Source organism: Prorops nasuta, unplaced genomic scaffold (genome assembly GCF_024137725.1).
Source record: "Prorops nasuta isolate Cenicafe-Biocafe unplaced genomic scaffold, Cenicafe_Pnas_1.2 PNAS00048, whole genome shotgun sequence".
In the NCBI taxonomy this organism is placed as follows: domain Eukaryota; kingdom Metazoa; phylum Arthropoda; class Insecta; order Hymenoptera; family Bethylidae; genus Prorops; species Prorops nasuta.
In genome coordinates, this window is record NW_027116845.1 from 137,184 (window position 1) to 163,402 (window position 26,219).

Sequence of the window (26,219 nt, forward strand, 5' to 3'; positions counted from 1 at the left end):
AACACTTTGTTACAAGATAGTTATCCAACGTTCTTATGCTTATCCATTTTAAATCTTTTTTTCGTTCGGAGATTATCGAAGTTTAAAATGAATAACACTCTTTAGAAGAAGTTTAGTTTGGTGAAAACTGAGAGTGATTATGGTTCGTGGGTCATCGAGTGCCGCGATCGTATTCAGGAATTGAGAAATGTTAAACAGAATACACTTCCCGGTACGCGACAAAAGCATTTTACCGAAATCGCACGTATCAAGTGTCTCCTCCACCGAGCAGCAAGGGATAAAAGTTCAATAAAATTCGGTGGTGGTAACAATGTTGCTACTATTGCGGGTAATGATAAACTTATTTGAGAGAATCTTGATTCAGCATTTAAAAACCGAATATGGAGCGGTATGGTAGTTAACAGTAATTATATTGATCCACGCGAGTTTTTATTAAGTGCGGAAGAACTATTGCAAACTCATATAAACATAGTATTAAATAGTGTTAATTGTATTAAGGTAAACTGTTCATTTAACGGACAATTTGTATGCAAAGACAATAGTGATGAAAAGCATATTAATACGAAGAATACTACCTTATATAAGACTAATAACTTTAGTGAATGGTACAAGTCCAATGTCGTACAAGTAATTTTACATAGACTTAGTGAATTCCAAGAACGTGATAGTGGATGGGCATTGGAGAAAATTTAGTTTAATTGTAAACATGAACCATTACAACCCCCTGCAAGCAGGGTGTCAAATTCAGCTACCGTCTTCTATCATGTGCAAAAAAGCTGTGATAAATGTAAAAACAAATGATAATGCTTGTTTTGCATGGTCTGTGACTGCATCGTTGTATCCCGCACAACCACCTGCTGTGGTCAGTCGATCATCCTCTTATCTTGATTTTCGATCTGTTTTAAAGGTTGGAAGCATAACGTTTCCCACCACTTTAAATCAGATACCGAAATTTGAAGTTGATAATGATGTTTCGGTCAATACCTTCACCTTGGAGGAGCAGGATGATCATCAGGGGAGAGAAAGAGTAAACGTCGCATCTCTACAATTAACTAAGAAAAAGAGAGATCGACATGTCAATCTTTTAATGATCACGGATGAAGAGGGGACTGCACATTTCATGTGTATAACAAGCCTCTCCAGATTATTACATTCACAGCTTACGAAGAGAGGACACATTCACCATATTTGTGATCGGTATAAAATGATTGAACTACCAAATATTAGCACAATTATTTTACTACCAATATTAAAGTACAGTTATTTTAATATATATTCTAATATTTTTTTTAGGTATCTACACTATTTTCACACAGTGGAGAAGTTAAAGTTGCATGAGCATGATTGTGAGCAGCTCAATGATAACCTGCGTGTTGTACTACCTAGCGAAGGTGAAGACCGTTGGCTATCATTTAAGAACGTTAAGAATTGTGAACGAGTGCCGTTTGTCATATATGCAGACCTAGAGTGTATACTGGAGAAGACTGACCAATCTGATGATAACAGTAATAGTAATAGTTATCGAAAACATGTACCATTTAGTGTAGGGTATTATATAAAAAGTTCTCGTGATTCATCGTTCTCAAGTTACAATTCATATCGAGATACTGACTGCATCGAGTGGTTTGTACGTGAACTTGAGAGCGTTGCACAAATTGTAAGCTATTGGTTAAAGACCGTAGTACCTATGTCAATCCTTAGTGTCAGCGAAAGCTTGAGGCACTATAGTGACCCCAACTGTCATATATGCAACAAGCCGTTTCTTCCAAATCAACTTCGAATTCGCGATCACGATCACTTAACGGGTAAATACAGAGGACCGGCACATAATAATTGCAATTTAAACTTTAAAGACTCGCATGTTATTCCAATAATTTTCCATAATTTGTCCGGCTACGATTCACATTTTATTTTCGAAGCGATCGCGAATTTGTTGGAGGGATCTGTACATCTGCTACCTGTACATAAGGAAAAATACATTTCATTTAGTAAATTTCTTCGTAATTATAATATTCATCTGAGATTTATCGATTCATTTAAATTTATGGCATCAAGTTTAGATAAACTAAGCTCATATTGGAGGAATCTCAGCTAAAAAACTTAGTTTCACAGTTTTCTGGTTTAACGGAAGAACAATATAGCATGCTTACAAGGAAAGGTATTTTTCCTTACGATTACATACAGGGAGGTTCTCTAACGGCGGCATATAGGAGATTCGTGTTAGTTGACTATAGCGCTCAGGATGATGGTATCTGAGAGCGCTGATTGGTCAATATCATGTAGTGCCAACATGAAATGGTCCGTTACCAATAGATGAATAAGAAAAATGAGACCCATCCGCCATTTTGGAGTGGAGAAGTGTTTACATGCTAGTTGTAGCAGAAAGAGGTGTAAAATGGAAAAGTGTCAAATAGTGAGGTTACTAAAGTAAAAATAGAAAATAATGAATGGAAAGTTCGAATATTCTTACTTTCCATTCATTATTTTCTATTTTTACTTTAGTAACCTCACTATTTGACATTTTTCCATTTCACACCTCTTTCTGCTACAACTAGCATGTAAACACTTCTCCGCTCCAAAATGGCAGATGGGTCTCATTTTTCTTATTCATCTATTGGTAACGGACCACTTCATATTGGCACTACATGATATTGACCAATCAGCGTTCTCAGAAGCCATCATCCTGAGCGCTATAGTCAACTAACACGAATCTCCTATATACCGCCGTTAGAGAACCTCCCTGTAGATAGTATAAGTCGTTTGGGGGAAACAACTTTACCATCACGAGAGTTGTTTTACAACAGATTGTCTGATAGTCATATAACTGAAGAAGCATATAATCATGCTAAAGATGTATGGACCAAATTCAAAATCCAAACACTTGGGGAGTACAGTGATTTATATTTAAAGACTGATGTTTTATTGTTGGCAGTCATTTTCGAGAATTTCCGTGATAGCTGTATGGTAAATTACAATTTGGATCCTGCTCATTATTATACGCTTCCAGGTTTCACCTGGGATGCGATGCTTAAGCATACAGGAATTAAACTGGAGCTTTTCACAGATGTAGATATGTTACTTTTTATTGAACGTGGTATACGCGGTGGTTTGAGCCAGTGTTCCCATCGCTATGAAAAAGCCAACAATCGATACATGCAGGATTTTGATCCAGCTGAACCAAGCAAATATTTAATGTACTACGATGTAAATAATTTGTACGGTTTGGCAATGTGTCAACCTCTACCTACACATGGATTCCGATGGATCGAAAATGTTGATAATTCTGATATTAATAGTGTACCTGTAGATTCATCCGTAGGTTACATTTTAGAGGTTGACTTGGAATATCCACGTAAGCTACACGACAAACATTCCGACCTACCATTCTGTCCGGTGCGTGAAAAGCCGCCAGGTTCACGTCAGGAGAAACTGCTTGCAACTCTAAACGATAAGATACGTTACGTTATACACTATCGTGTATTACAGCAATGTATACGTTACGGTATTAGATTAACGCGAATACACAGAGGTTTAGAGTTTCAGCAGTCCACCTGACTACGCGAATACATTGAGCTAAACACACGTTTACGTACAGAATCAAAAAACGATTTTGAAAAGAATCTCTTTAAGTTAATGAACAACGCAGTATTCGGTAAAACTATGGAAAACGTAAGGAATAGAATTGATGTGAAGCTCGCTACCAAGTGGGAGGGAAGATACGGGGCAGAAGCATTGATTTCTAAACCGAATTTTCACAGTCGCACAATATTCAATGAGAATTTGGTTGCAATACAATTATCGAAATTATCCGCGAAATTTGATAAACCGGTGTACGTAGGCATGAGTATTTTAGATATCTCTAAGACTTGTTTGTATAATTTTCATTACGATTATATGTTTCCTACATTTGGTAGCAAATGTAGAGCTTTTAATACTGACACGGACAGTCTGCTATACAGTATCGAATGTGATGATGTTTATTCTGTCATGAAAACTGATATTACGAAATTTGATACTAGCGATTATCCTTCTGATAATCAATTCGGCTTACCATTGGCTAATAAAAAGGTTCCAGGATTAATGAAGGATGAAAATAATGGTAAGATCATGACGGAGTTCATTGGACTGAGATCAAAAATGTATACTTTTAAAGTACAGGGTTATACAAAAATTATCAAAAAAGCTAAAGGTGTCAAAGGTTATGTTGTTGATAGAAGCATAACTTTTGATGATTACAAGGATTGTTTGAATAAATTCAATGTACAATCCCGCAATCAAAATTCAATTAGATCTAAATTACATAAAGTTTTCTCGATTACACAGAAAAAAATTGCTCTCAGTCCGCATGATGATAAGCGTTTTGTCACACCTGGTAATGTAGCCACTCTACCTTGGGGTCATTATAGACTAAAAGAATAATTGTGTATTTATTATATTATATAAAAAACATGTTTTTCCTATTTATTTTAAATACAAGAATATTTATATTACATAAATTATCATAAAACATTGTTCTTATTTATCCACGAATTATGCGTTTTATCCATACCTAACCATTTTACATAAACCTTGTTCCCTTTCTTATGCAACACTTTTTCTACCAGGTATACATTAGGATTAGCTGTTTTTAGGAGCTCATATTCATAAAATCCTCCATATATATCTTTACCATGAAAATCTTTAAGTAAATATGTGGCTGGATTCGTCCTTTGCACTTTTGTAACTTGAAATATTTCAGTAGTCCAGTTCGCTGTGTACCCTTTAGCAAACACGTTCTTGTATTTGCTGATTCGCACAAAATCACCGACCTTGAACTTGGAACATCCAACGATCTTAATTGTGTTGTATACAGTCGCGAGTAGCTGCTCAGCATGCTCAGGTTTCACATCAGCTGGACGCATTCTTATAGTACGATGATTCCGTGTGTTATAATCATCCACAAGCTGTTGTAGCATATTTCGCCATTTGTAATTACCGTTCAATGTAAATCTTATCCACATTTCAGTTTTTAATGTTCGATTCCAACGCTCAACTATCGATGCTTTTAACGTGCTGTACGTAGAATAATGATTTATACCCCGTTTCTTCATAAGCAGTTTGAAATCGCTGTTATAAAACTCCTTCCCGTTATCAGTTTGCAAATTTTTCGGACACCTACCACTTTTCAAGATTTTATCCATAGCCGCAGTTACTTCTTTAGCACTCTTGGTCTTCAGAGCTACTGCCCAACCGTATTTTGATAGAGCATCGATTACTGTAAGAATATAGTGATGACCAGTATCAACGTAATAACGCATATCAACAAGGTCAGCCTGCCAGAGATCATGGAAACCACGTATTATAACTTTTCTTCGTAACAAATTTCTTCTCGTAGGGACATGTAACTCTTGCACCAGTTGCTTCTTTTCTTCACTCACGATTTTCCCTGATTTCCTTTTTACAACCTTTCCCTCAGACACAGATAATTTCTGTTTCTTTTCATCACTCATGATTCTTTTTCTTTCGAAAGCAATTGATTATCATGAGTATAAAATGTATGATGCATCCTAAACATTCACTTCTTGGATCCATCATTAATCTTACTGATTGTTTGGAAAAGTTTTGCTTCAATTTCCTGTAGTTTTTTATTTATTCTCTCTTTAATTTTTTCCCCCAATTTGGCTAAACTGTATTGCAAGAACTTTATATTCACAGCACATGTATTATTATCAGAATCAATAGTCAAATTTACTATTTTTTTGTTATTTAAATCCAGTGCTCTTTTAGTCACATTTAATGTACCAATATTAAATTCCTTCCTTACGTTAAAACCACTACCAATTTATTAATTGACATATTGACGTGTGGTACGCAACTGATGAAAATTTTAATAAATTATACCCTTTTATAGAATAAGATCCTCTTCACGCAACTCTTCTATTATTGACTGTATTTCATTATGGTGGTTTGTATGACCTGCGGTGGTTGATGCAATTAAAAGTCGCAATCGATCAACTAATTCATTAGGATCGTTCCAATGTATATAGTTTGCAGGCTCATCAGTAACACGCATAAATCCACTACCAGCTATCACTCGTTGTGATGGTACTTTATTGTAAATTAGTGGTTGAATAATTTTCTTATACTTTGGACCCTTATTCCCTTGAACCTGTTGGTAACTATCATTTGCTCTTTTATATTATTTAGTATGTTCAAGGATTTGCTTACATATGATCTTGTCATCAATGGTGTAGAGCTTTCTATCAGGCTTTTTCATGAAGATTAATTGAAAAAGACCTCTCGTACCAATATAGCGCTTTTTATCAATTAAAATATCACTTTCATGACTAATATCAAATGTGCATCTTTCTATCACATATTGGTTCCTTTCATCTAATGTAACTCCGAAACCATGATCGAATTGATCTTTACTACCGAAAAGGAACAACTGCATATAATGACGTGCAATAGGTGGAAATGATCTCCAATCTATGGAATGATTTATTTGTTTTTTGAGCAATCCTAAAGTTTCCTGTCTTGATGTTGAATGTGATGATGCAGACTCTTGTCCAGGCTCTGAATGTAATGATGCAGATTCTTGTCCAGGCTCTGAATGTAATGATGTAGATTCTAGCATTGATTTAATTGGTAATACTGATTTATCAAAAGTAGATTTTTCATCATTATCGTCATCATCATAGATCATCAATGATTTATTTGTAAGAGTACCGTTATTGTTATGTAATTTCTTTTTTTTCTTGATAGTATACTCATTGGGGGTTGAAGTATGATTACGCTTCCGCTTCTTGTCATGATTTATATCAATGTTTAAGTCATAAGATTCTTCATTACTATTATCTGTTTGCATAACTAGTTTATTCAGTGGATCAACTATTGGTTTAAAAGTTTCATTCAATCTACTTTCCACCATTGATTTTTCCGATTTGAGTGCGCGATGCTTTTCACGAATCACCTCACTCGTTTCAGCAATCTTCTTAAGTAGTGACTTTTCATCCATTTTTATTGTAAACTTTTAATTTTTTAAGCAGTCAATGTGCTAGTTCAATCGATCTTTAAAGCTGTTCAATCAACTAGTTTAGGAGTTCGACCGACAGGTTCAGCGGTTCACCTGACCGGTTTAGCGGTTCAACCGACCAGTTCAGCGGTTCAATCGAACTGTTTAGCGGTTCGATTGACCGGTTTAGCGGTTCGATTAACCAGTTTAGCGGTTCGACCGACCGGTTCAGCGGTTCGACCGACCGGTTTAGCGGTTCAACCGACCTGTTTAGCGGTTCAATCGTGCTGTTCAGCGGTTCGATTGACCGGTTTAGCGGTTCAATCAATCGGTTTAGCGGTTAACCGACCTCTTTAACGATTCGACCGACCGGTTTACCGATCCAAGTGACCCGTGTAACGTCCAGAGTTGTACGATTATTAAATTTAACACGATGCTCAATTACAATTTCGTATCATTGCTGAGCCTCTAGGTAGCGTTATTATTCTTTTAAATAAGGCGTCGTAGGTAAGGAAAAATAAAACCCTGGGCGTACAAAATGAGAAGGAAAAGTGAAATTCAAAATTGGAAACAATATAATTCAAATATTACCTGGTGATGAACAACAATAATAAAAAAACAATGAAGAAGGTAGAAGGGAGACTCTCCTGTTGCTGCTTCTCGGACTACGGTCGTCGTCGCCGTAGGGAACCAGGGATGATTGTGTGAGTGTTTGGTGAAGAGAAAAGTGTGCACTGAGTCAATTAGCGAGAAAAATTTTAATTTGATAATGATTTCGCTTGGTTACACAAAAAAAATATAAAAAAAAATTGTTCATTTGTATTTTAACAAAATTATAACGCTAAGCTTTGTCTCACTTTCTAGGTTCGAAACTTATGCAAATTCTTGAATTTTACTTAATCAAAGACGTACGAGATGAGTGAAAGTAATTTAGGAAAAAAAATATGAGTCTAACTTGAAAATGAATGAAAGAATGCATGCAGCGTCCATCCGCTCCGCTCTTAAATAATTAGCTGGGGGGGAAGAACGTCGCGTCGCCTTCAGCCAATCAGAAGGCGCTACTGCCTAAGCTTGAGTACGCTAGAGAATGAGACAAAGGGTGCTGAGCTTGCACCTTTTGTATACAATCGTTTACTTATAACTAAACGCAATTATTAAATAATATTAACAAAATTTAAAGATTAATACGGCATTAGCCGTCGCATGAGCAAAATGTGTCCTAATCCGGACGCGAGAGAAAAGTAATAATAAAAAAAGGAAAAAGGAGGAAAACTGCGAGAGGAAAACGATCACCGTTTTAGGGTTAAAAAACCCATAACAATTAAATTCTTAAACGGTTGACCGCTTCCAAGGGCAAGTTATATAAAAAAATAGTATGCACGTGGCTACCTGTGGTTCGATATCCCGTTACTCATGGGACCTGATATCTAATGTTTCTTATTCCTATGGTTGGACTTATATAAACGGTGGCCCGAATGGTTACGGAGAAGAAAAAAAACGTTAAAATAGTTAAGCGTGAAGAAAAAATGCCCGAATGGTTACGGAGGAAAAACGCTTAATATTTTATCGCAATTATGTTCCCCATGGTTTATTGGGGTTAGGAAAATCGAAATTCCAATATCTATCTTCGTAGATAATGGAATTTACAAAGGTTCGATTGTTTTCTTTTCGCTGAAGGGTTTCTCTATGCAAATAAAAAGCATGCTTGCAGCAAAGGCATGTGTTAAGTGGGGCAATGAAAAGCAATGATCTATGGCAGATGTTACAAAAGATGTGGTTAACATCTTTTGCAGCTCTAGGACGGTGTTGGCGAATTGTTGCTAGGATACTTCGTTTGTTGTCCGGAAGGGCGGCCTCGCAATAGGCACAGATCCTTTGGGTTGGATTGGTCCTAACATATTTGTATAATAACCGCTCACAAACGAAAAGTTCCTTTGGGGCCATGCTGATGATGAAACGGATTTGATGGTTAAAATTTGGACACAGGATGTATTAAAGATAGAATAGAAGAGGCATAAGGCAGTAAGCGTGAGATCCGCTGACTAGCGTCTGAGAGGAACCCTTATCGCGAGTAACGTGACTAACGGTGAGGTTCCAAGAAAACAAATAAAGAGAGAGAAAGAGAAGAAAAAGAAAAGAACAAAATTAGTATTTGTTAAATAAGTTAATCCAAAGAAGGGGAAAAATATGGGGAATTGAAAATGAATAAAGGAAAATTGTTTAACAATCGAGTTAAGAAGGGGAAAAATATGGAAAATTGAAAGTGAATAAAGGAAAGATTGTTTAACAATCGAGTTAAGGGGAAAAATATGGAAAATTGAAAATGAATAAAGGAAAGATTGTTTAACAATCGAGTTAAGGGGGAAAATATGGAAAATTGAAAATGAGGAAGATTTTAGACATTTAGGAAATGAATCTAATTTGCTGCTTGCAATCTTTTATTCCCGACTAAAGGAAAGCGCTAGCATTTTAAATGACCAAAACAGTAAAAGAAAGATTACCCAACAGAGAAAGAAGAGAAAAACGATGAGAAAGATTATTTAACAATTGAGTTAATTAATTCTTTTCAGAGAAAAGGGGAAGATCATCTAACAATCGAGTTAGTTAATTCCTTTCTAAGAAAAGGGGGAAAAATATGGAGAATTGGGTCCGCACGGCGCGATGGTAAGACGATCGCTGGCGCGTTTTGGAAATATGAAGCATTCTTAAATATAAATAAGACATTTATTCCTAATCGCAAGGGAAAATATGAATGAAAACATTTTAAAATATAAATAAGACATTTACTCCTAAACGCAAGGAAGATGATAAATGAAAACATTTTAAAATATAAATAAGACATTTACTCTTAAACGCAAGGAAGATAATAAATGAACCGAAATGTTCATGAAACAACTTCAAGGGATGCTAACGATCGGTCTGAACAAAATAATGAAAGTATCGGAACAATGTTTCATTTACTCTAGAGTAACAAATCTATTTAAAAGGGAAAAAAAAAATTTTGGGAAACGCTTAAGAATTTAGAATTATCGGCCTGGACGTTACACCCGTTTATCTGTATAACTGGTTTGCTTAATAATGTAACCGGTCCGTTTTGTGTAATTAAAAGCTTTACACTGTTCAATGCTCTACGTTAAACTAACACTTTCCAGCACTGATATGATGCTTTATGCTATTCGATGGTTGCATATTCATCGAAACCCTTCCGATATCGACCATTTTGCATACCACTGTCCTTATCAATTACTAAAAATTCATAATCTTCCTGCCAACGCTTTGAACACAATTCACAAAAATTTTCAAATGTCATATCAGTGTTTACATGATCTTTGTAAACATGCTTCAAGTTAGTCCCATCCTGCTTAAAAATGATTAACATATTTGCATTGTCACGAATCAGATGTTTTGGGATCTTAGCATAGGTCTGACAAAGATTGAAGCAATCGATGCTCGAGTGCTGACCCATTGAAAAGTAGTCTCTTATATTGTCCTGCTTATCGCTTGCCACATCATCAAATATAAAGATTGAATTTGGTAATGCATCTGTCACATTTATAACCTCACTATTATTTGAAAATTGATGATAACCAATTTCCTTCCAAATCTGTCAATATTTGTTCCAAGTAGCGGTACTTCGGTTGCTGCAACGATTTCGAATAAACATACAGGTTGTCAAATCTTACACCGTAAGGACTTTCAATAAGACTTAGCAATACGTTTGTTTTCCCACAATTTGAGGGTCCGCAAACTATACAGCGTATAGATGACGGTAGCAAAGATCCATGACGTTTCATATCACTAACGGTGGCAGTGTGATAATTGGTATTGGAGATATTGATACTTAATGGTTGCTTTACGAAATGCATTCTCAAACGACTGTGAGGTTAAATCGTAATTGCATGAGCTATTTATAGGCATGAAATCGGAGAATTCAATCAGTTTTCATTATGCCTGCATTTGTGTTGGATGTTACAAGTTTGGAGGAGTTAAGCAGTGATCAATTGGAATACGTACCGAAAATTGTACTTTTAAAATACTTTTCACACAGTATTGACAGGTATTGGAATAGATTACCCAAGCATATTCGTGCAGATCCTGAGGTTCAAAAATATCGGTATTGTTTACAACATTCCAATCTACCTAATACTACTCATGCGGATGGACTACCACCGTTGATAAAAGATTGTTATACATGTTCTGCGTTGGATGCGGATCATTCCTCAATAAAACACTAAACAAACTACCCTTTGAGCTTCATTTACCAGGATACAATTACTGTGGACCAGGAACTCGATTTCAAAAACGATTAGCACGCGGTGATCGAGGTGTGAATCAGCTGGACGAAGCCTGTCTAGAACACGATATCGCATATTCGCAATACAAAGACCTGTCGCAGCGTCATCAAGCTGATAAAGTGCTCGCAAAACGTGCACATAGACGTATCACAGCTGGTGATGCAACCTTGGATGAGCGTGCTGCAGTAACAGCTGTCTGGGCGTCTATAAACGCAAAGCGTAAACTTGGTTTAGGATTAAAAACAGATATGGTGAGGAAAGCAGCAGTGAGAAAAACTGGAAATAGTGCTGTAAAAAAATGGAAAATTCGAGTGCCTAAAAAACGGGGCGGCTTGTTGCCTTTGCTCCCACTGCTAGGTGCGGTGGTAACACTAGCAGGTGGAGCATCAGGTATAGCGAAAGCTGTAAACGATGCCAAAGTTGTGAAAAAACAGTTGGAAGAAATGCAGCGTCACAATCGTATGATAGAAGCAACTGCAAGAGGCGGACGGGGGCTGTATCTCGCACCGTATAAACGAAGCGGAGGAGGGGTAGCAAAAAAATCAATGTCAAAGAAGCGAACAAAAAAGTAACTGTACACGATCTACCAAGATCTGGTACTACAAGTAATATTCAATTATCTCACGTATGTCGTGATATACCAAATTTCCGTGGAGTCTTTATGCGTACAAGTCTACCACGAAACGGTCCATGGTCTAATGAATGTGCAATCGTTAATCTTGACGATTCTAATGGTCCAGGCACTCACTGGGTTGCCTACGTTAAATGGAATAATCTTGTAAAGTATTTCGATTCTTTCGGTAATCTGAAACCACCGACTGAACTTGTTCGGTACTTCGGTCCACTTAGTACAATTTATTACAATCATGGCCAATATCAGTCGTATGATACGAGCATTTGTGGTCAGTTGTGTGTTAAATTTCTAAGAGAACAGACGAAATGTCTTTATCATTTACGCTATCAGGACACGGTCATATATTGGAATCAAATTTTTTCGCTCCGATCAATCTGGACGACGGTCACTATGAGCTGGGACTCGTAGATTTTCAAAGTTTCTACTCGATCGCCAATGTAGATAAGACGAATAATAATTTTTACTTTGGTAAAAATAAACTAATAACCATACCTACAGGCTGTTATGAGTTGAGTGCGATAAATGAATACTTGCGTATGCGGTTGGAGTTACCGTATGATGATAATGTTATTATTCTGCGTGCCAATAATAAAACACTGAAAAGTGAAATAATGTGTAAATATTCTATTGATTTTACAAAAATTAATAATATTGGTTCTCTGCTAGGATTTTCGTCGGACCGCGTAATCCTACCAAACACTTGAGCCGAATAGGACGAACCTGTGAATATTTTAAAAGTAAATATTCTACGTATCGAATGTAACATTACCGCTGGTGCATATACGAACGGTAGACCACGACATGTCATCCACGAATTTTTCCCAAGCGTTTCACCAGGCTATAAAATCTCTGAAACACCGAAGAACGTCATTTACTTGCCAGTCATTGCAAGGGTAATCGATTGCAAGGGTAATCGATCGTCTCACATTACGTATTCTCGATCAAGACAATCGTCCTGTAAATTTTGGAAAAGAAGAGATCACCATACGGTTACACATTAGAAAATGTTGATTTACAAGAATATTAATGATTATAAGCAATCATTACTCGATGAACTAATCAGTCAATCAGCTGCAGTTGAATTGAATACATCATCATCATTACAGAGTAATATTGAAAATAATAAAATTGGAATTGGTAATAAGAAAGTGCTAACGAGAAAAAATATGGATTTTTTACACTCATTGGGTTTGACTGTGAAGAAAAAAAATCATGGATCCGTTGAACGTTACCGCACACAGCGTTGCCAAGTGTAGTATAATTTTCCTATAGCGTAGTATCCTTAGGATACTACGCTACAGTTTCTGTTCCCTGCGGGATCCTACGCTATAGTTTCTGTTCACTGCGGGATCCTACGCTACAGTTTCTGTCCTTGCGGGATACTACGTTTTGGCCATTAATCTTGAGTCTTGGCGAGGGGAAGTTAGAATCAGAGGGGCGAGGGGATTTTTAGGGAGTTTGTCCGTAGGTGTCAAATGGCGCGATTAACCCTCAATTTTATATCATCAACAAAAATAATATTTTCGGAAAACGATTGTGGAAAAGAAGGAAGGATTTTAATAAATAACAGAGAAAACAAAATATATCAGATGAGTATAAATTAATAAAAAAAATGAAAATTATTGTGAATTTTTAAGAAAATATACTTTGTGGTTATTTTATTTTTGTTACAGTTGAAATCCGGTTATGATGACTTTCAATTAAGGAAAAAAGTAATTATAGACTAATAAATGAAAAAGTATTAAAACATGAAGCACATCTCTGTATGGCCCAGTCATTTCAATAATTGTGACTTAATGTTATAATAGTGAATGTGTAAGCGATTAGTGCATATACAACAAACTCTTATTGTAAATTTAATAATCTTGTATGACAATGTTTTAATTGCTATTATCTTAAATTAAAGCTAGTTTAATTAACATATTTTTATTTCATCCCTTTCTCAAAATTCTAAACACATGGTAATTACCTATTCTTGTAGTAGTCCTATATTCGTTAAATTACATACAAAATTACAACTGTTTTATATTTGTAAAGCATAGCTGTTTGTTGCAATGATTTTTATTATTCAATGTGAGACAAATCGCATTTTATTTAGGTAAATGTCTTATTTATCCGCCACATCCTTCCATATCTTATGCGACATTTATTTGGCTCCGTTGCACTATTTTCTTCCAGTCTATATCATTTAACATTAATTTTCTAATCATTTATACATACACACAGATCTAATAATACTGCTGATCTGCAATTATTTTTGTAATTGTTGAAATGATTGTTAAACCATTATCTTCTTTAATTTGTAAAATGGACATTTGAATGATGCTATTAAAATTTGGCAACTTTTCTGCGAGATATGTTCTGATAATATTTGTGAAGATAAAGTTCTTTAAAAGGTATATGTATACTGCTGAGTTCATCTTGTTTTCAGCTTTAAATAGTTTTCCAACTACACGCATGGATATCTATTTTGAATATAGAATACATATTTCATTACATCTATTATGATATTGTTAAGATTGATAGAAAGATATCATTTCTTTGAAAATGATATATTATATATCTAGTAACTGGATTAATTAAGGTTTTCGAACAGATAAATTTCAGAAACAAATAGGACTAACAAAATATGTATTATATATTGAGGAAGGATATCCAAATGTGAATTATTTGAAGCTAAAAGCAAGATAAATTCAGCAGTATCCTTAAATGTATTGGAGAACAACATCCTCTCAAATTTAAAGAGAAGATATCCTATGGAAGAGATGCCAAACATTATAAGTAAAATAACACTGGTCAACAAAAAAGAAAAAATTTTTTGTTTCCTATAATTTTGTTGTTGTTTCTATCTTAAATTGACTTGTATTTTTTAAATTTGGCAGCAATTTTTCTCTAACAGCTTTTGTTTTTGAGTTACAGCTAACTACTCTCATTTACTACTTTCATCTACATTTGCGTTTTTTATTGGACACTGCAATATATGTTGTTGCTGTTTTCGATATGGCTTCGTCAAGAAGTTGTGTGCTTAATCCCGATTCTTTTTGCTATATTTGTGGTGAATATGTATTTGCAAAGTATCGAAAACCTATATCGGACTTTGTGAAAACTGCGTATCATCAATACTTTAAAATAAAATTGTGTAATCAGGATAAGCCGTGGGTTCCTCATATTGTATGCCAAAAATGTGTCGTATGTCTACGATTGTGGTCCAGTGGAAAAAGAGATGCAGTATTGTTCGAAACACCCATGATTTGGCGAGAACCTCAAAACCATCATGACGACTGCTATTTCTGCGTTGTGAAAATAAACGGAATTAACCGTGGCAATCGAAATAAGTGGCCATATCCTAACTTATCTTCTGCTCAACGACCCCAATTAAAATCACGAGAGGTACAACCCAGCACATCTAAATCTTCTGATGATCCAAATCCCTGTGAATCCGAACGAAATACAAGTGAAGATTCTGATTCAGACTACAAATTAAGCCAAGAACCTCAACCATTTAATCAGAAAGAACTAAATGACTTGGTAAGAGATCTAAACTTACCGAAAGAAGCTTCTGAAATATTAGCATCTCGTTTAAAAGAAAAAAATTTGCTTACTTCGGAAACAAACATTACATTTTATCGTACCAGAGAAAAAAATCTGTTACCGTACTTTTCTCAAGAGAAGGATTTAGTTTTTTGTAACGATGTTAGTGGTATTTTGCAACAGATGGGATTAAAAAAGTACCAACCTAGTGAATGGCGTCTTTTCATAGATAGTAGCAAAAGAAGTTTAAAATGTGTTTTGCTTAACAACGGCAATAAGTACGGATCTATACCTATCGCACATTCGGTGACTTTAAAAGAAGAATATGCAAATATTGCTAAGGTTATGGAAAAAATTAAGTTTGAAGATCACAAATGGTTAATTTGTGTTGATCTAAAAATGGTTAACTTTCTTTTGGGTCAACAGGGGGGATATACGAAGTTCCCTTGTTTCATCTGTCTCTGGGACAGCCGTGATAAAGAACACCATTGGTCACAAAAAGACTGGCTAGTACGGGAAGAGCTAAAAGTTGGTATCAAAAATGTGATAAACACGCCTTTAGTTAGCCGAGACCGTATCATACTTCCACCACTGCATATTAAACTCGGTATAATGAAGCAGTTTGTGAAGGCGCTTGATAAAAGTAGCAAATGTTTCAATTTTCTTTCACGCAAGTTTCCAGGATTAAGTATAGAAAAATTGAAAGCTGGTATTTTTGATGGGCCACAGATCAGGCAACTCGTCAAGGATTCTAATTTTGTCAAATCAATGACTGAAGTCGAATCCAAAGCTTGGAATTCATTTGTTTTGGTTATGAGTAATTTCCTAGGCAAAAAGAAATCTGATGACTACGTGGAGCTTGTTGAGGCCATGCTATCGAACTTGAAAGAACTAGGGTGCAACATGAGCATAAAAATCCACTTCCTGCACTCGCATTTAGACCGATTTCCACAAAATCTAGGTGATTACAGTGAAGAGCAGGGTGAAAGATTCCACCAGGATCTTCGGACAATGGAAGAGCGTTATCAGGGGCGGTGGGACTCACATATGATGGCAGACTACTGCTGGAGTTTGCAACGAGATCTACCTAAAGTCGTTCATTCAAGAAAATCCTATAAAAGATCATTTCATTGTATTTAATAAAAAATTTGTTTACATAATGTATTAATTTTCTGTATTTTTTTGTCAAAATAATAAGACTGTATATTTCAAAAAGTAAAGCTGTTAGCAATCTTCTAGTATTTTTTTCATATTCAGGGCCATAGAAATACCTAATAGCAGAGAAAAAAATAAAGGAAACAAGACTTGTGTTGAGCAGTGTAATTCAAGTGTCCATTCTTCAACTTTAATAGAACAATGGTTTACCAATCATCTTGACATTTATAAGATTAATTAGTCAATAGAATAGCTATATCTGAGTGTATATAAAAATAGCAAAAAATTAATCGTATATTTTGAAAACTAAAAGAAAGAACTAACAAGGCAAATAAATGTTACATAAGATATGGAAGGAAGTGGCGGATAAATAAGACATTTGCCTAAACAAAATGCGATTTGTCTCACATTGAATAATAAAAATCATTGCAACAAACAGCTATGCTTTACAAATATAAAACAGTTGTAATTTTGTATGTAATTTAACGAATATATGACTACTACAAGAATAGGTAATTACCATGTGTTTAGAATTTTGAGAAAGGGATGAAATAAAAATATGTTAATTAAACTAGCTTTAATTTAAAATAATAGCAATTAAAACATTGTCATACAAGATTATTAAATTTACAATAAGAGTTTGTTGTATATGCACTAATCGCTTACACATTCACTATTATAACATTAAGTCACAATTATTGAAATGACTGGACCATACAGAGAAGTGCTTCATGTTTTAATACTTTTTCATTTATTAGTCTATAATTACTTTTTTCCTTAATTGAAAGTCATCATAACCGGATTTCAACTGTAACAAAAAAAAATAACTACAAAGTATATTTTCTTAAAAATTCACAATAATTTTCATTTTTTGTATTAATTTATACTCATCTGATATATTTTGTCTTCTCTGTTATTTATTAAAATCCTTCCTTCTTTTCCACAATCGTTTTCCGAAAATATTATTTTTGTTGATGATATAAAATTGAGGGTTAATCGCGCCATTTGACAGCTACGTACAAACTCCCTAGAAATCCCCTCGCCCCTCTGATTCTAACTACACAACGCCGCGACGCAAGATTAATGACCAAAACACGTCCGAAAGCACTGAGAGCTTATTATACCTAAAACACTATACTTCGTTTCTTCTCTGTGAATCACACTTACTATACATTTTGCGTGGTGTATTCAATTCTCGCCAACAAACTATACAGCGTAGTATCTTCCAACATGGCGAACTTGGCAACGCTGACGCACAGCCTGTATACGACAATCGCATAAGTAAATTGGAAATACATGCCTATAATCCATATGCGAATGCATCATTGGGAAATAGTGATGAAATTCGTATACCTATACAACAACAAGATTTGATTCTTTTACCGAGCGGAAGTTACCTCTATATAGAAGGGAAACTGATTGAAGGTACTCGTGCTGCTGATACACCTTTGTTGGATAAAGTTATGCTCGACGCTAATTCTATGGCATTCTTATTCGATGAAATTCGGTATGAAATGAATGGTATTAAAATCAATCGTTGTAAAAACGTCGGCATTACTACCAGTATTAAGAATCTCATATCCTTAAGCACTGAGGAGAGTATGAGTCTACAGGTTTGTTCTTTTTCGCGACCTAGTGTAGAACTTGCCCTACACTGAAAGTGGACTGTAGCGCCGAGTGCAGTTTAGTTCACCTTTAATTTATACAAGTGTAGATACATAAAAGAACACACGCTATGCAGTTTTGTATTTTGCATTGTATACTGAAAACCCGGTTTACTTGAATTCCAAGTTGCGGATCTGTAATTATTTATAACTTTATATAGTATAACAAGCAGAAAGGCACATTTTCCTGGAAATACAAGTATAATTGTTGTTCTTTTTATTGTGCACAAAAATGGATACTTTATTAACATTAACTCATTAACGTCCAAAATGTCAAAATTTCTTGCACGTTTTCAAAGTGATTTTTTCCTATGTAATTGGCGTTGAAAAAATTCTTGAACCACATATTCTGATGTAAAATTGCATGCTCTTTCAGAATCCGTTGCCAGAATCATGATAAAACTCACAGGAAAAGAGATATGCTCGATTGAAACATAAAAAACACCTAAATTTTCGAAAAAAAAAATGTTTAGGATTTTTTTCGAAGTTTTACGGTGAAGATATCACCTTGCGACCGTGATCAAAGGTGATCATGGGAGTTGAAGTTTAACAGGAAATTTTTTTGTTGACCTTGAACCATCGATTCTTTACAAAATGGCGGAAAAAACGATTTTTTTTTTTCAATCTTCATCAACTTTTTTCTCGAAATCTATGGTCTTTAGAAAAAAATTCATAAAAACAAAAATGCCTTAGAATCGCTCGAGGAACATTCTCAAATTTTTTCAGAATTTTTTGAGACAATTTTTTATTTTCCGGGAAACTTGTGAAATGGAATTTTCAAAAATGTCTCCAAAAATTCTGAAAAAATTTTAGGATGTTTCTCGAGTGCTTCTAAGACATTTTTGTTCTTATGAATTTTTTTCTAAAGTCCATAGATTTCGAGAAAAAAATTGATAAAGTTGAAAAAATAAAAATTCGTTTCGGCCGCTATGTTCTAAAAACCTATTGGTAAAAAACGATTTCTGTGCAAATTTTAGGAAGATTTTTTTACTCTTAGCGTTACCCAGAGACTACGGCGTGGACGTGGTAAAATTCTGTCTCCTTTGGGGTGCTTTTTTCCCGTGAGTCCCCTTGCCTCTCACTTATTCATACTTTTAGGTGTGCTTTTTTAGCCAACATTTATTGCAAATATTTAAATTACATGTTTTGCAGAAAATTCTTGTTCTTATTGGAGAGTTTCCATTCGAACAAATCCTCAATTTGTCACTATTAGATCGTCCATGTGCTTTACTTTTGCGACTACATTTTTGTAAGTAGTATTTGGCAATCGAAATAGTGAACTCTTTTATTCCAACTTTTTTCTTTCCATCGTTAGCAGCATTGAAAATTACAAGAGAATTAGTAATAGACGCCTGTATAAGTCTCATAAAAACTACCCATGTCCATTTTTTTGATCGTATACTTGGGAGTATGTCATTGCAATGTCCGTCATGCAGGTCACCACCTCCCATGAATTTGTTATATAGGTGAAAAGCTTGCGGAAAAGGTATTTCAATTTTAGATTTAGCCTCTGCGCTGTATCTTTTTGAAATAGATAGAGGATTGACACCTGCTGCAGTTGAAGCTATTGAGACGGGCTTCGAATCCATGATAGTAATGAAATTTATGCCACTGTTTACGTCGTGCTTCACCACATATGTCCCTCTTGGAGCTTTCTTATCAAGCACATTTTTTTCGTTGACTCGATTATCTCTGATAGTACCAGTGCATTTCAAACGCAATTTCTTCAAATGTAATACCAAATCCATGTTCGTGAAGAAGTTGTCAAAGTACAGATGAAATTGAGAAATTTTGTTATAACTTATTATTTGAAAAAATGGTTGTAATAAATATAATACTACTCGTGAACCTAAAGCACATTTAGATAACTTATCTCCAATTTGAGAATTCTTGCCGCAATAAAGATCCAAATTCAGTAGATAGCCGTCCGAAGTACACAAGCCCCAAAATTTCAAACCAAATCTTATCGGTTTTCCTCGAATAAATTGTTTCAAAACAGTTTTTGCATAGGATTTGGCCATCATCTCATCAACGGATAGAGCAGTTCTGCATATTCCGAATTTCATGATGTTATTTTGAAAAAGTTTCAGTAGAGAACGAACGCGCCATCCTCGATCATTTGAATCTTTGTCTTTGTTTTTTGAAAACTTCAATTTAGATTTTGTGATTTCAAATTGTTGGCGAGACATTGCAGAAGAAACTACTTCATTAGATAAATACGGATCAGATGACCAGTAATCTCTCTGTGATTTTCTGGGATTGAATGTAGAAAAAATAACTATTCCAATAAAAGTATCAAGATCTTTCAATTTCAGATCATAACCATTGTCTTTACACGCATCAATAATATATTTTTTCATTTCAATAGAAAAAAAGGTTTCAAACAATTGAAAAGGTTCGCTCCTACGTATTTTCTTTTTTTGCGATTCGGACAATAATACTTTATCTTCACAAGAATCAGGGTGTAACTTTTCACCCTCAATCCAAGTGAATTCATGACCTTTTTCAAGTTTATCTTGTTTTTCAGAATAATTTGCACGAGCTTTATTGTAAGTGATATTGGGTATTTCATGTTCGCAATCTGAATCAAAATCGGAACCAGAATCATCGGAACCTGAATAGTCAGGATCCGGAATCAATACGTTGCGTTCTGAATCACTATCTGAAGAATCTGATTCATATTCAGAAGATCTTACACGTTTCCGCGACATAATGTATGAAATTAATGATTTCGTTTATTTATCACTCATCCGTATGTACAAAAATACGAAAGAAGAGAACAAAAAAAGACGAATATTCATGAATACATGAGACCAAAAATTACGCTTATCTGCCGAAATGAAATGGAAATAAAGGATGAAATTTTTGTCGGAATCTATAAGTCTTTGAAAAAAGAATGAAAATAAGTTAGAATCATTCGAGCAATATTGTAACATTTTTTCCGAGTTTTCGTAGACAGAACGTTTTTTTACCAATAGGTTTTTAGAACATAGCGGCCGAAACGAATTTTTATTTTTTCAACTTTATCAATTTTTTTCTCGAAATCTATGGACTTTAGAAAAAAATTCATAAGAACAAAAATGTCTTAGAAGCACTCGAGAAACATCCTAAAATTTTTTCAGAATTTTTGGAGACATTTTTGAAAATTCCTTTTCACAAGTTTCCCGGAAAATAAAAAATTGTCTCAAAAAATTCTGAAAAAATTTGAGAATGTTCCTCGAGCGATTCTAAGGCATTTTTGTTTTTATGAATTTGTTTCTATAGACCATAGATTTCGAGAAAAAAGTTGATGAAGATTGAAAAAAAAAAATCGTTTTTTCCGCCATTTTGTAAAGAAGCGATGGTTCAAGGTCAACAAAAAAATTCCCTGTTAAACATCAACTCCCATGATCATCTTTGATCACGGTCGCAAGGTGATATCTTCACCGTAACACTTCGAAAAAAAATCCTAAAAATTTTTTTTTTCGAAAATTTAGGTGTTTTTTATGTTTCAATCGAGCATATCTCTTTTCCTGTGAGTTTTATCATGATTCTGGCAACGGATTCTGAAAGAGCATGCAATTTTACATCAGAATATGTGGTTCAAGAATTTTTTCAACGCCAATTACATAGGAAAAAATCACTTTGAAAACGTGCAAGAAATTTTGACATTTTGGACGTTAATGGGTTAAATACAGCAGTACTAACGTTTCATAAGGACATAAAGTCCTTCCTCTTCCAGTTTTTGAGTTATTTGATTTCATATTTTTGAAAGACCTTTCCAGTGATTTAAACTTATTTTCTACTTGAATTGGGGTGACTTTGTACCCTTTCTCTTGCATTTCTTTTGAAATTTTCTCCCACATAATTTTTTTAGTTTTAATTTTTCTGTTCTGCAGCAATTTTACATTATTTTTATATATGTATAAAAAGTATTTTGTATTAGAATCACACCAATTAAATATTCTATTACAGTTTTCATCGTTTACTGCATTAGGTTCATTTTCTTTATTTTCTAAATTAAAATGTAACGGAACCAATATACTTTCATTATGACCTGTTGTGAACTCCACAAACTCATTATTGAAATCTAAGTCATTAACTTTTAAATGAAATTCCCTGCCATCTGAAACAATATATACATTATTGTATAAGTTAAATAATTACTCGAATATAATTAAAGTAATAATATCAAACAAGACAAATTTACATACCATCAATTACACATATGACATACCCATTCTCAATCAATAATTCATTATTACTTTTTCTTTTTAAAGAACCTTGTATTTTGCATTCTTCCATCATAATCTAATCTGTAAATGCAATATTTTTAATATTAGTTAATTATATTTCACAAATAAAAATTTCGAGTTTATTAAGAGTTTACTGTAATATACACATACTACACTATAGTTATTACACTACACTGCACTGCACCGTCTAGCTGCACTGATAAAAATGCACTACAGCCAGTTCACAGAACTGTTGTACTAGGTGTATCTGCACTGCGAAAAAGAACAGACAGTTGTGACGTCACTTCCGAAAAAAAGAACACTTTTATACGCTATTCTTACACTATCTTGCACTAGTGTGCACTAGTTCGCGAAAAAGAACAAACCTTACGTCATTCTGATTGGTTTATCAAGGCTCAAGACCGTGAAAATGTCACTAACAATTTCAGCTTTTGCGTTCCCCTGCATATGCTGTTAGAATTCTGCGAAGATTACAAACGTGTCATCATCAATGCTCGCCATGAGCTTATTCTGATACGAGCACGTAATGATATCAATTCAATATTTTCATCAAATAAGTTTACCGATTCAAGAATCGAACTGTACCGAGTGCAATGGAGAATACCTCATGTGACTTGGAATGAATTTACCAAACTACAATTTCTACGTATTATCGAGCAGAATAAAAACCTCACGATGGCTTTTCGTTCCTGGAAGCTCTACGAATATCCGCTTCTCCCTGAAACACAGCGACATACGTGGGCTATGAAAGCAGCTACATAATTGGAGAAGCCTAGATATGTGGTACTGACGTTTCGAAGAAATAAAAATAACGATCAATACTCAGATGTACTTAAATTTAGCGATTGTGATATACGTGATGTTAAAGTTTATCTGAATTCTGAATTTTATCCGTACGATCGTCTCGATACAGATTTCACAAAATCTCGCTATTCCGTACTATATGACATATATGTAAAGTTCTTCAATTCATATTATGCTGGAGAAAAACTGTCGAAACCAATGCTCGATTATCTAAACTTTTTAAAATATGGTCCACTTTTTGTAATTGATTGTTCACATCAAAATAAATCTATTAAAACTGGAACGGTTGATGTTAAAATTGAGATAGAGAGTGTTGGAAAAACATTCGGAGTAATACTACAGCGTATTGTTTAATTATACATGATAAAATTGTAGACTATAATCCACTTACGAATATTTTGAGAAATGTAAATTAGAAATGTAAGGTTTAGAAAAAATAAAACATTGTTTTTTAAAACGTATATAAAAGTATTTATTAATTTACACATTATTACTGTTATTACACGAAAAACATTATTATTTCAATTTAAATTCCAGATTATTGTATTTTCCTCCCAAATATCTCATTATTAATATATTTTCATTTGCTGCTTTCTGCAGCTCTGCAAATTGGTCCTGTGCCTTCGATTCCAATAAAGCAGCCATCCGCGCTGGTAAATAGAACCATTTATCAGTAAATAGTTTAGCTATTAATCTCATCCCAAATTTCGTGTTAACTTTCAGAATTTGAAGTATTTCGTACTCTTGATTTTCTTCAAGAGTGTTTAATTTAATAAAATCCATCTCAGGGACGGAAGCTATTGAATTGACACCATTTAAAGAGGACATTCTTTTTTCTATACTATAAAGAAAACCCTTATTATTATTATTATTATTAAATAACAAAGATTTAAATGATGTATTTTTACCTTTAGAAGACAAAAAAATATGTATGAAACTTGTGTAAAGAATTAATCTGGTATATATTTTAACTGATACTAGTTAATACTGTTGACTGAAGCTTGAATACAAGTGACACTAGTTACCACTGTTGGAAGATTTTCAAGAATAACGCTTATGCAGTATTAGTTGAATTTATAATAAAAAATTGTAGTGGAGGGGGTAAAAAATAATGATGGTAGGGATATCTTATAGATGTATGCAGATATCAATTTTCGCTGAAATTTAAAAAATTAATTGTTGTTTTGCTAATTACATCTTATTTTTAGCTTTAAAGAATTCAAAATATACACGTACAAAATCAAAACCAGTCAATTGAAATTTAATATTTAAAGCATACACACATCTCAATTTTATGTTACACTTTGAAATTTTGTTGATCGTATATTAAATTTCTAATTGTTGGGTGATGTATCATCACAACCTTGAAGTAGTTATTATTTTACAGTAAAAAAGAAGATGAAAAAAAGTTGAAGCCCCTTTCTCTCTCTCTCTATACCATCAGCTTATATTATCTTACTAGGTATAGAGTGTTTCATAATGCTAATTTAGGGTTTTTTATTCTTTGAATACGGAGAGGAGAGCAATTATCACTTCAGTAGTGATTCTAACAGTGGTAGTGGAACTTTTGGACATAGTTGAGGAAAATTATACATATGTATTTTAATAAAGGTGTTTCTTTATTTAAAAAAACATTGTAATTTCAAAAAAAGGTACAATTAAATATAAAAAATTAATTATTAAAAAAATTACAAATATATTCTTCACTTCTAATTGGAAGCCACCCTTCCTCATCATTAGGGTCCTCATGTTGGAGGTTGGGTGACCCCCAAACACCTTCCTGCATCCAACGGATTCCATAAAAATCAAAATCTTCTTGGAAATTAAAATTACGTGTCACCTCTTCTTCCCATTGAGCATTCCTGAATACAATTCCTTCACGCAAATGTTTTTTATGCTCCTTTTCAATAATTTTATCCCTTAAAACTGTAAGCGGATAATTCAAAAAATAAATATATATTATTTTATTTGTTATAACCAAAAAAAATATTATTTAATTTGTCGTAACTTACGGTTTCTGATTTTCTCCAAAAGCTTCTTATCCGGATTTATTCTTTTTAAATATCACATAAAATCGTACATGTGTGCGTAGATTTGTTCGTACATTTTTTTTTAAATAATAATAATCCCTGAGACTTTTTCGGTCCAAGTGCACAAACTAGAATGAGCGCACCCATCCGCAAATCCACTATAGGAATTTCATGTAATAGGGGAGACACGTCACATGGGTACCCCCAAACTATAAGGTAGTGGGGTATAGTTGAGGTATATTACCTCGTGTTAGGACAATGGACTCGGTCCAGATAAGCGTGAAACGCTATACTCTCTCTCTCTCTCTCTCTCTCTCTCTCTCCTGGAACGATCTCCATGGAAGAAGAAGAAAAGACAATCGCATATAGAAAAAATATTTAAAAGATGATTGTAGCCATTTTAGGTCGCGGCGAGCGTGAAACGCTGTGCTCAGCCGAATAGCACATCCGAGACCGCTATTCTCTCACTCACTCACTCTCTCTCTCTCTCTCTTAAAAATTACAGCAGTTCCTAAAGCAAATAAAAAAATATGCCCTGACGTCATCAGAGTGGGGGGACACATAAGTGGTGGGGGTCAATGCAGTTCCTAAACTTATATCAAAATTGTGACACGTTCGTGAAGCACTTAAAAAATTACTGTGACGTCAGCGGAGTGGGGGAACTCTAATGCTAACCAAATGGGGTGGGGGGAGGGGGGGCATAACGTCAGAGGAGTGGGGACACCTCCCGCCTCTCGCGACAGGGACCCCCCCCCCCCCCGCCGCACCCCCCTCGCCATTGTTCCAGTTTCGGCATAGCTACACTACTCCCACTATTTTCTGGAGGCTCGGAAACGCTGAAAAAGCATGAAAATATCATCTGGTTGTAAAAGGGATC

The 26,219-nt window shown here is 34.5% G+C and overlaps 3 protein-coding genes across 3 annotated transcripts; all 3 read left to right on the plus strand.

The window, feature by feature from the left end:
* The first annotated feature begins 706 nt into the window (after nt 1-706).
* On the plus strand, nt 707-2,095 carry LOC136784108 (uncharacterized). Its single transcript, XM_066744626.1, has 3 exons — nt 707-862; nt 908-1,197; nt 1,294-2,095. Exons 1-3 carry the CDS (start codon nt 707-709, stop codon nt 2,093-2,095), a joined length of 1,248 nt encoding a protein of 415 aa, XP_066600723.1.
* A 1,538-nt stretch (nt 2,096-3,633) lies between these two features.
* LOC136784109 (uncharacterized) lies at nt 3,634-4,419 on the plus strand. The gene has a single exon (XM_066744627.1). It carries the CDS (start codon nt 3,634-3,636, stop codon nt 4,417-4,419), a length of 786 nt encoding a protein of 261 aa, XP_066600724.1.
* Nucleotides 4,420-22,955: 18,536 nt separating this feature from the next.
* On the plus strand, nt 22,956-23,714 carry LOC136784110 (uncharacterized). Its single transcript, XM_066744628.1, has 3 exons — nt 22,956-23,245; nt 23,309-23,642; nt 23,688-23,714. The coding sequence occupies exons 1-3, from the start codon at nt 22,956-22,958 to the stop codon at nt 23,712-23,714; spliced, it is 651 nt and encodes a 216-aa protein (XP_066600725.1).
* The last annotated feature ends 2,505 nt before the right edge of the window (nt 23,715-26,219 follow it).

Excerpts from the sequence above, each read along its gene's own strand:
- LOC136784110 (XM_066744628.1), top strand. The coding sequence starts at position 22,956 with ATGCTGTTAGAATTCTGCGAAGATTACAAACGTGTCATCATCAATGCT. Across the intron at positions 23,246-23,308 it reads CCTGAAACACAGCGACATAC|AAATAAAAATAACGATCAAT; the intron begins GTGGGCTATGAA and ends GACGTTTCGAAG. Across the intron at positions 23,643-23,687 it reads GTGTTGGAAAAACATTCGGA|ACTATAATCCACTTACGAAT; the intron begins GTAATACTACAG and ends ATAAAATTGTAG.
- LOC136784108 (XM_066744626.1), top strand. The coding sequence starts at position 707 with ATGAACCATTACAACCCCCTGCAAGCAGGGTGTCAAATTCAGCTACCG. Across the intron at positions 863-907 it reads CCGCACAACCACCTGCTGTG|GTTGGAAGCATAACGTTTCC; the intron begins GTCAGTCGATCA and ends TCTGTTTTAAAG. Across the intron at positions 1,198-1,293 it reads ATTCACCATATTTGTGATCG|GTATCTACACTATTTTCACA; the intron begins GTATAAAATGAT and ends TATTTTTTTTAG.
- LOC136784109 (XM_066744627.1), top strand. The coding sequence starts at position 3,634 with ATGAACAACGCAGTATTCGGTAAAACTATGGAAAACGTAAGGAATAGA.